Below are 12,201 nucleotides of genomic sequence, written 5' to 3'. Positions count from 1 at the left end.
GGCTGGTAAATCTACCGACCTACTTATATAATATCTTTCACCTTTTGTTGCAATTTTAATTGCTGGTATCTGTTGCTGCATTGTTAGGCTTCTCTTCACTATCACTAATCGCTAATTTTACTTAGCACTAAGGAAATTCACAGATCACTACCCCGGAGCACACGTCTGTTTACTTCGGTTGCCCGGGCAGAACTGATATCACAACAGTGTTTCGATTTCTCTAGCGATTTCTTGATAAAACGAATCTTTTAATTAATATAGGAATCAATAAAAATTATTATCTTATCTATTGTTAAATATTTTTCTGAATAAATTGACTTTTCGTTAAGGCGATATAATTTAAATAAATATATAGGAACTAAAATAAATATAAATATAAAATAAATAGGAACTAAATATAAATATATAGGAAAATATATAATATATAAATAAATGTATAGGAATGATCTCTTAATCGTACTTTCAACAAACGGTATGTGTAATCTACGAAGATTAAAGAATAATTTGTTTATATATCCAAGCAAATACAGAGATAATTAATAATTAACACATTTAAGAAAAAAGAAACGTAGATATTGATCAAATCGATAGAGATATTTTTGAAACTATTTAAATTCACATTTATTTCGAAGAAAGAAAAGGTGTTAGAAAGTATTATATGATATATTATACTTTTATATACTATATTTTATTATTTTGTACTTTATATACTTATCATATTGTTAATATTTTTCAAAATTATATTAAATATGCACATCTGTAACATAGATTATACTATGCTTTAAGTCTCACTACAATAAACAAATACTAATAATTATTATTATTATTATATTTTACGTATTTCTTGTTTTAAAAATTACTGCATACACAGTGTTTCACTAATTCTATATTATAATATTATAATTGATAAGTATCATAAAATTTGTTCTTTTCATTTCATTGTACGGAGATTTTATATTTTGTACTCTACGTACATTCCAAAACTACAGCTTGATAATCTTGAAAGAATTCGCATGCTATTTTAAAGGTCTTATCATCTCAAACAAGAAAGTTAATAAGAGTTTACAATTTATCTCATTGCTTGCAAAATATGTTTGATGATAAACATTGCTTCCGCTTTCCTTTGTTCTCCAATATTTTATTTTCTCTCCCTCTCATTCTAACGATTAAATTCTACATTTGCTATATTTTAATATGTGCTTAGTACGCTTTATTTAAAATTAAAAAACACAGATATATGATCAGGAATTTTGTTTCTTCAATAAAAACTTAATATACAGGATATTTAAAAGTAAAAAATCTATTACTTTGTGGTCTTATAGCACTCATCAAGAAAAATAAAAAAATATTTAATCAAGAATTGTTTTTACTGCAAGATCAATGTTTTTAGTTTAACATGTAATTTTGTATCTTTCTGTAAAAATAGTTTATAAGCACGATTTACTCGTCCAAAATGAACAATGTAATTGAATTACATAAATAAATAGAACAAGGCACCAATATTTAGAAATATTAGGTTTCTTTCGTTTTATAAGGAAATAATGGATGCACAACATTTTCCATTTTATATTATTTTATCGAATAACGTATGATCCATTTTGTTCTATCAAAATAAAGATCATAACGTTCGACAGAATAGGTTTCATGTTTGTATAAAGATGCATCGTTGTAAAAGACGTGTCTGTAAAAGAAGGACACTTTTCGGACTACCTAATATGTAGATAATAATATGTAGATATGGTACGTCAATTCATAATTTAAACACTTGAAAGTCAAAAATATAACTTTAAAAGTGTTATGTTCGAATGCAAGGAAAATATCAACTAAGCATTTACTTAAAAAGAAGCAGAAATAAAATTTTATACCTTCGTTGATATTAGTGATAATCTTTAACGATATAATCTTTAATGATATATTTTCCTAGATCTCTTTAATCAGTATATGTAAATATATATCTCTAAATTGATTTATTTACTTCTATTTAACGTGCCATTTTACATCTATTTAAATTACTCACAAATACAATATTGATTAATCATTTTTTTATCCCTCTAAATGAGCACTGTAAGCTCACTAAGTTTCAGATTTTATTCTAAAAAGATAAATTTTGGATTCTATTTTTAAATGTGTTAAAAACGTAAATTAAACACTTCTATTATCACTTATAATAGTAATAACAATAACAATAACAATAACAATAATAATTATAATACTAATAATAATAATGATAATAATGATAATAAAGTAGTTTAGTATAATAAAATAGTCGCTTATCGACTTCTGCCTGTTACGACCTTATTTCGGTGCGTGCAAAGATTTTTCTTATTTTCTATTCCTATCATCTCTCATTACTGACTATTATTAAGCACTCCTGTAGTTATTTTTAATGCTTTAATTCCTGTATATTTTAACATTTTAATTACTCCAAATTTCCTTAAAAAATATGGAGAATACACAAAAATGTTTCAAATAGCAATTGTAGAATATCACTAAAAGCAACTCACATTTATTCGATTTTCCTATGACCTTGAAGAAAGTTTACTTTGAATTTTTCCATCGGAAATCGATATTTTCTATTCCATATGTTTATAACGAATACTAAAACGTTTTGAAAACATTATTTACTTTTGGCCTTTAAGCGAACCATCCCTAAGATAGGAACTTTCGGAGCTGATAGCTTGGTTGCCGACATTCGCATTACCCGATATACAATTGTTTGAAAAGATTCTTACATGATATTTATATCTATGGATTGATTTAATTTTGTTGCCATCCTTGAAATTCTCATATTTCAATTTTGCCTCTATTTCAACAAACAAAACAAATTTGTAATGTTTTAAGAAATCGTTTCACATGGAATTGTAACGAAAAGTCGTAAAACTTTTTTTATTGTATATTTCTAAACTTTTGTTTCAGGTTTTTAAAGCCTTTCGGAAATTTACAATGGAAGAATTCACAATGGAGCAACGAATAAAAAATAATTAGGAAATAGAGATTGATTACTCTTCGTGACATAATATTACACTAAACAGTAATCTTTATAGAATACAACCTACGTTGAGGAACAGCTCTTGGGTTTTCACTTTCCAGTATCCGAAAACCTGGTGTTCTGTTTAACATACCCATTGAGCTGAAAATGGGCCTCATCTCCCATTAGAATAGCGTTAGAACAATGGAACACTGAATTTGAAAATAAGATCTAATTATTTTTGCTCGTTGTTCCGCTGTGAACATTTCCATTATAAATTTTCGAAAAACAAACTTTATAAATCTGAAACAAAAATTTACATATATACAATATACAAGGAAGTTATACGACCTTTAAACGGATAATTGACCGTTGGGCCACCTTGTGCTAATAACAAATTTTTAATATATTATTATTATTTTCTGAGCTTTCAAGATATTTTCCAAAGTTAATAAAATACGACTGGTTCGGTAGTAGAACTAATGGAAAAAGTATCATATGTATTATGATATATAAGGAATGGTTTATAGAAGTTTTACTTTAGACTGATATAATACAACCTTTTTGTGACTGATTAAGATTTAAACATTACAAATTATAAAAACATGACTGAGTTAATTCTCAATATAATGGTTTGTGTTCAGACAACTCACGCTGCAAGCTGTTAATATATGCATGTTGTATGTATGTACACATACATATATTATGTATGGACGTTTCTGCATTCGACACAATGTAACGACTCGTCTAATATTAGACTGAACATACAAAGATTAAAAGAAAAGAACGTATTAAATCACATGTTCTATTTTTTACGAAGAAATAATTTTAAAATTCAGTACACTTTCAATATCAATGTTATTTTATAATTGTTTTTTTATTTCATTTGGGGGGCTGAACATGCGTTCTTTCATCTTCTTCAAAATTTTCAAAATATTGCTTGTCATGATATTAAAATATCATTTCTTTTAAGAATTGTACTTTTAGCTTTTACAATATTTCGTCTTGTTAGCTACTTTTAAAAGATTTACATCTTTGAACTTCCTTGTTTTTTCAATTATGTCCTTAAAATTTTTTGGTTTAATCATATGGTAATATTAGCTGGATATAAAATGAGAAACTCTACTTATTATGGTCTATAATCTTTATATGGAAATATCCACTTGAATATTTAAGATAACTCCTTTAGATTCTATCAACCAATATGTACAATGTACATACAGTCAGTCACGAAAGTCTTCATATACCTTATAACAAGGCTATTTTTATTAAAATAAAATTTTATCGTAAAGGTAGAAGTATACTCAATGCACAGATGAGTAATTATGTAGGAGCAACGTATGTATAATATATGTATAGGACTTATATAAGAGCAACATAAGAGTATTAAAGATAGTTTATTTTAAGCGAAGTGAGCTAAAAATTAATTTACAATTAAAAACAGAACACGATTTCCAGAAAATATCAACTGCAGTTTGAAATAAAAAGTATAAGCACAATTTTTTTTTTTTTTTGATCTGTTCGAATATTTTTGTACAATTTTGCTACAAAATAGTTATTAAATTGTTACTTCACACTTACTAAATATAAAGTATAAAATGACCCTGTTCTAGAGTATATGAAGACATTATATTGACTATAAGACTATATTCATTGATAGTTAAATATTGTTTGTCTATTAATTTAAGTCAAACTGAATGTCAATTTGCGAATGCTTTCTTGTTTCATGAATTCTTTGTCTCACACAGTACACTGGATACATACGAAATTCGAATCACTTCCCTTTATGAATTTAAATTTACAATCAATTAATCATTCTGTGGTCAGAGCCACATATGATATTGGTCATACTATTCATGATTTTCTAAATCTTCTTCTGACAATTTTAACCTTGAAAATAAACAATATAAACAATAAACCTGCAAATATTTTAACAAATCTAGAATGACAGTGGTCTTTCGAAATATATATATCACCGTTTTTGCGAAGATAAGATGTGTAATATGAGAAACCGAGATAGAGTCGATAAAACATTTAGTTGAACATTGTGTAGTCATGGAAAGAATGAATTTAGATGTGAAGGAAATTTTACAAGATGGAAGGTAATTGAAAAAGATTTACATTAGAGATTATGTTATGTAAGTACAAAAGTAGACTCTTTAATGACGTAGTGTGCAAAGGAATACGTATGAATGTCTGATGAGGATATGGATATTCAAGATATTTTTATAAACCAAGCCCGATTTCTTTTAAGACAACTTCTAATCCGTGAGGTTAGAATTTAATGAATACATATTCTACAATGTAATTTCATTACTGCTCTTAAGACTAGTTCAGACAAGCTCCAGTACAGTAGGTAAGTAGCAATTTACACTGTTTACTTTGGGAAAGATCAGAACGGATGATTGCGATTCAGCCTCGTTTCATCCACAGTGATCCTCTAAAGCGAACAGTGTAAATTCAACTTTACCTGCTACTTTCCTACTGTACTGATTGTGTCTGAACCAAGCTGTATGGAAGAAAACGTGGAAATGGTATTAGGGGCAATGGGACAGGTTCGAGGGAATAGAGACACTAAGGAAGATAAAAGAGGATGAGGGAGGGAGGGAGGGAGAGAGAGAGAACAAGGAAAGAGAGGGAAAAACAAAGGGGTTAAGGGCAATAAGATGAAAGAAAAACGAAAGCAATATTAAACTCCGGGAAGAGATTAAATAGGAAGTATGGCGGAAAGAGAGAGTGAAAGAATTTAAATAGTATGATAGGCGTTATGTATCAATTCAAAACATATATATGACGCGTTAAATTGTAAAAAATAAAAAGTACGTTGTATACCTCAATTTCATATAGCTACTGTAAAACGCAGAAAGTTTTTCAAAAACGCAGGAGCAGGACAAATGTTAAACTCAAAAATCATATATAAATAAATGTCATGTAATGTCTCCACATGTAAGCAGTGAAAATCTAAAATACGTAATTTATAGACGTAATGTATATGGTATGAATGAAAGTATAAGTAGAGAAAAATGAATGAAGAAAGGTAAACATAGGAAATAATAGTACTAAATTAAATACAGGACTTGCCCTTCGACGGATTGTCGGTTTCAAATATCAGTATTCAAATTAATTTCGATATCGATTTCTTTCTGCTATATATTGGATTGTAATATATGAAATGCCCGTTAGATTGCGTCAAATTCTTTATTCAGATTGTATCAAAAAGTATGTTAATTTCTTACAATATAATTTACATAAAATTAAATGTCGATTTATGTTGTTTCTTTCCGTGTATTCTTTTGTTTTGAATATTGTTGGAAGTTAGGAGTATTCTCTATCTATAATAAAACAGTAAATATTCTAGTCTAATATTATGCAAAATTTTTATGTATAAGTCTAAGTATATTCCTTTTCGTATCTTTTATTTTGGCGCTGGTTGATGAAATAATTCAGTATTCCGTCGTTTCTAAGACGAATGTGTCATATCAATAAATATATTTTTTATACACGAAAAACAATTATTTGCTATCCTTTATTTTCTATCATTATTTGTAATGATAAAATATTTGGCAAATAAATAATTTGGAAATGATATGTCTGAAATTTGTGGATTTATTCATCTGCAGTTTTGGAATTTATTTGCAAACAACTTTATTTTCAAATTATTTTATTTGGAGTAATTATTTGATTTATTTATTCATCATTTTTATTTGAAATAAAAGATGTTAAATCCTGTTTAGAACTTTTTCTATTCGATTTATATAGTTTACATAAAGAGCTTCTTAAACAATAAAATAATTTTACAACGTTATTATGAACACCAATTTTCTTACAACATTAGTTTTTAAAAATCAATGTTTTTATACACAATCATAAAGAATAGAATTAGTCAGAGGTCTTTTTATCTCGCAGTTTTTCATTACGTTATATTCTATGAAAAATAGAAAAGTGTTTGGATATTTTTGTGCGGCAATGCATATAGAAATAAGTTTGTAATATATACAAGAGTGATATCAATTTAAATAGAAAGATGAGTGACGAGAAAATGTAGTAAAACGAAGTTCCATTTCTTAATCAGTGGGACTATAAATAGAGTTTATCTTTCTATTTATACAAGATCCTATTTAAAAATTTGAAGTTAACCTTCATAGGACTCCTCAAGATTATCACAAAGTCAATATCAGCATCATTTGTTTGCCTTGATATGCTATAACCTTTGTCTAAAATATTTTTTCGTATCTTCCATATTCTTCCAGATATTTGTCATCGAAGAGTAAAATAAAACACTGTGATTATATCTGATTCATATGATTAACTGTTCAACTGTTATAAATTGCTAATAAGTAGAATGCTGATATTTACGTAAATTCATATTTTTATGCGCACGATTAAAAAATTGAAACTTGAATATAGACAATCGTTTTATTTATTAAATATTATAACGTGTACTATCATTATTATTATTATTATTTATTCTAATCTATGCCTTTCGGCTTTGGACGAACTTTCGATTTACAATCCTTACATTACTTGTATTGCACTCCTTAGCATATTCTTACCTCTAGCATCTAAAACTAATGACTACAAACTATATAACGTGTACTATATTTTGGCTATTTTATATGTTTATGCTTATTACGTATATTCTGTTCATTCTTGCACTTTAAAATTTTGTATAAATGCGTAAAAATCCAAAATCTACTAACAACCCACATGCAACGACATACAATATTTTAAGAGTGCGTAAGTGTAAATTTTTAAAGTAAACATGTAAGAAATATATGAAGTGTTTATATATAGTTTACCTGAGAACATAAGCATCCACATGCTCGGTGCGACAAATACTGATAATCTCACAACGAACGATTTTTAGTAACGATTGCCACTTCCATCTGAAATAAAATTTTATCTTTGATCAATATAAATTTATATGAAAATGAATCTTAAATATCGTTTATTAAGTATTTTCTTTTATTATCTGTCGTGTTAGTTATTTTAAAGAGTAATACGTAAAGAAATGTATATTCATGAGGAGTTGAGTATCATTCATAAACAATAATTCAATATTACTAATAATTATTTATAATTATTCAATATTTAATCGACTGCTTCTTGTGAACATTTATGTAATTAGTCCATTAATTTAAACTATATATGCTCCAAAAGGTATATGCGAAAAACATTGAATAATATACGGATGATGCAATAAATACAAATACAAAATACATACAAGGTAAATCTCGCATTCAGAAAAATAATCAATTCCATTTTTTGGTGTTAAATAGAGAATAAAAATATATATATCTGAATTATTTTACGGAGTAAGCTAGCATATTACTTAATTAACATTTTATCATAGAGAATCAATTAACAATTTTGTCATTCACGGATTAGCAATACAAAAAGAAAAGGTAAAGTGCGGTATTACTATAACCAGTTATAATTTTTATAGCATGCATGAAATAGTCATAACGGTAAGAATCTGGTAATAATATCAGTTCATTTACAATTCGAATATAAACGATGCATAAATTATAATGATGATATTTACATACGTGAGAAGATAAGGATAGCTGTGCGAATCGATTGAAATTTAATTCGTATACAATATTAATAATAGTTAGAGAAAATTGTTAGAGGAAATTCTTAGACGGAATTCTAAGAACATGAAAAATTGTATAATTTCCTCATAATGATATTTGATATAATACGTGATATCTGATATAATACAATATACAATGTGTCCCAACAATCGTGATACAATCGGCAATAGGGTGATTCTACGTGAAAACATAAATCGAAAAAAATTTTTTAAATATATATATTACACTTACAACTGACTCTATTGAGCCAACCAAAAAAATTATAATATGTATAATATGATAATGTGGGTATCGTGTGCGCGTGGATAACACTCAATAGTGCTTCCACTTTATGGTCGAAAGTATAGAATAAAATTTTTTAACATAATATTTCGTTTCGAGAAAATCGAGTTTGGAAATTTGTCAAGTATACTTGAACTTGGCTAATTTCAAACTGAACGGGGCTAAATAATAGAGAGGGCATGAATTTTTTTAAATTAATTATTTCTTTATTCGTTTCATTTCACTCAAAATATTTTAATATTCAAACGTTTCTATTACCGTCACATTTTACACGACTAGCATTCAAATGATAAATACTATTAAAATATATGTGCTGTGCAGGTGTTGAAAAATAATAAAATAGTTTTCTCCTTGACCCTGAATTCTATCTTTTGATATTTTACACTTATTTCGGTTGCCTAAAAAATCCAATATTTCTATGAATCTCTTAATTATCTCTAGACATTTCGATTTATTCGAAACAATTTTTTACTTATATCTATATTTACGTAATATTTGCATTTAGTTTATTGATTACGTCACAATATTTAGCTTAATATGCAATGTATAAAATGCCTGTGGGCAAATATGATTTCTAATCATTCTATATCATTAAATTATAACATGAGTAAATTAACTGTATTACATTACAACGTATATTTTTAGATTTTTGTATATCCATACATATGTATACTTGTGATTTTATAAACGTTTTATTATTAAATCAAAGTGAAAAATGATATCAAACATTGCATTTAACAAGCGAATATGAATAGCATGGAACTTGAATAATATTTAAAATAAACTATTTTTACAAAATGTAAAGTAAAGTAATTGAAGTAACTGAATGTTGATAATGTTGCATTTTACTGAATGTAGAAGCAAGGTATATTTCTATATATGACTATTCGTTTAACTTCAAATTTACTTATATTTGTTTTCTTAAATCTGTTCCTGTTTTCAAAGACATACATCTCCCTCTTAATCTTATTTTATTTACTTAATATGTTTCAATATACATATTTATGAATGTTGTTGTGTTAAATGTGGCGGTAATAAAAACGTTCAAATATTAAAATGTTAAGATGAAACAAATAAAGAGATAATTAATTTTGTGAAATTAATTGTCTTCCTGGCGAAGTAAAAAGCTTTCCATAATTTACTTTATTTAGAGTAAATTTGAGGAAATTAAAACTGTAATATTCTTTGTAACAATTTTAAGTACGAAATGAAAGATTTCGTATGCAAAACAAGGAACAAAGAGTAAAACGCTCTGCATATACTGTACTGTAATATACGCTTCTGCATATTTTCCGTTTGTGCTTGCCAACACGTTTAGTTCGTCTAATTATAAAAATTTATAGTTGTTCTACTGCCTTGTGTTCTTATGCATTACTACACGAGATAAATATATAACGTGTATAACGAAATCCTTTGGTATTTTATATAAGTGTAAAATCATGTAGTAAAGCACGTCGAAAATTAATGTGATATTAATAAATACAGTAATCGTCAAGAAGCAATGTTTACTAACGTAGATACAAATATTGGGAAATAAAATTAATAATTAAATAATAAAAATAATACATGTATTGGGAAAAGATAAACCAGAAAACAACACTAGGAAAAATAACTAGAAAAATAATTTAAAAGAATATAACGTCAATAATGGCGATATATTTCTACAAACATAAAATTTATTACACAGAACTTCAAAATCCGACACTTTCATGCTTTTCAAACATTTCGAAATACAAAAAATAGATAAACGTTTAATCTTCTAATTTGTAGGTATAACAGCAAGTACGAGTTCATCGAATATAAAATAAACAAACATTGAAGTTTCTACACACAATTTACCAAAAAAATATTAGCTTCTCTTTAATTTATTATTTCGATCAAAATTTATTTGGAAATTTAGATTATATTAAAATTTAAGCTTTTATAACAACATAACGTTTTATATAAATAATTAGTTTTATTTTCTCTTTGAGGAAATTATAATGCTACCGAGTGTTGCTGTAACGTAACAACAAATACTCTTTCCATTGTCATTTCCTCGTAAAATAATGTATATTTTATATATTATTTATATATAATATATAAATTGTATAAATTAAATAACATTCACTTTGTATTACGCTATCTTTTTTTGCAACATTCACTTCTTTTTTCATGTATAAACTATTTTCACATATTTTTTATACTATTTTTTTACAAAATGATAATAATTAACTTGAGATATTTTTCTATTAAAGGCTTTCATAGTAGCTTGAATTGAAGTAGCTCATTGAATGCAAAATATAAGTCTCTTAAGCTATGTACATACAGTGCGAGGCGTATAAGTACCTGCCTCGTACCGAAATGTATCTTACGGCGAGGTTGCCTCCGAACAAGCAAACGATGGTTGGTTTTTTGGTGAGATCAGAGGTGCCTCACAGTTCCCTTCGTTTGAACGTGTATTGAAACGACTTTGTCTAAAGCGTAACTGCTACTCACCCTGCGTTGCGCACTCTACGTTCTACGTCTATAGTACGGCACGAGGTAACTCGAGCGAGGTAGCTACATATGAGGTGAGACAGCCTTGCAGGTCTGCCTCACACTGTGCATAGCTTTAAACTCTTCTCATGTAGATACAAAATAACTATATACAAAACGTGCGTAATGAATGTGAGTATTATATTTACATTCACGATTATCAATAAAAGGATAACTATTAGCATGTTATAAAACATTTATCAATTATTTAATAGAATTTATACATACAATATAAAATTTTTTATAATTTACACGTTAAGTAATACAAAAATGCAATTATTGCATAAGTTTCGAAATTGATAATAACATTTCATATTCCTGCAATTTCTGTCTATTTCTGTCCGATAAATGCATACACGGTTTATTAAAGTGAAAATTTGAAATATTTTGATAATATTTATTTGACACAGTTTGATTCTCAATTAAGTGAAAATATATTTATATGCAAATGTTACATAAATTATACAAATGTATTCTAAATAACTATATAACGTGCGTTTCTCAAAAGTACTAATAAAATGTTAACAAAGTAAAAAATAAAAAGTAAAAAATAATACAATTACTATTAAGAATAATATTCTAATTATCATACTTTTTCATGTAAGTTGCATTTATTTCCTGTTAAAAATTGATCAACCAGTAGATACCACTCCATCAAGCCTACGATATCATCGCATGTTCATTAAATTATTTAACTAAATAAATCACTATCATGTAATATATTCTAAGACAACAGACATGTATTACAAATTACATGATAATACTATATATCAAGCGATATAATTCTTCCCTAGATTAAATTTTAATTATACTTTATAATATTACAATTTCCTGTAA

At 26.8% G+C, this 12,201-nt stretch overlaps 1 protein-coding gene across 1 annotated transcript in view; it reads right to left on the bottom strand.

The window, feature by feature from the left end:
• The window catches only part of LOC122571760 (S-adenosylmethionine decarboxylase proenzyme), a 36,162-nt gene that overhangs the window by 22,332 nt on the left and 1,629 nt on the right, over positions 1 to 12,201 (bottom strand). The window contains exon 2 of the mRNA XM_043735879.1: positions 7,768 to 7,854. Coding sequence (XP_043591814.1) covers positions 7,768 to 7,854 — 87 coding nt within the window. The remainder of the gene's footprint in view (positions 1 to 7,767; positions 7,855 to 12,201) is intronic.

The sequence above is a fragment of the Bombus pyrosoma genome, linkage group LG10 (assembly GCF_014825855.1).
Source record: "Bombus pyrosoma isolate SC7728 linkage group LG10, ASM1482585v1, whole genome shotgun sequence".
In the NCBI taxonomy this organism is placed as follows: Eukaryota; Metazoa; Arthropoda; class Insecta; order Hymenoptera; family Apidae; genus Bombus; species Bombus pyrosoma.
Note: the sequence above shows the minus strand (reverse complement) of the source record. Positions and strands in the feature narration are given on the sequence as shown.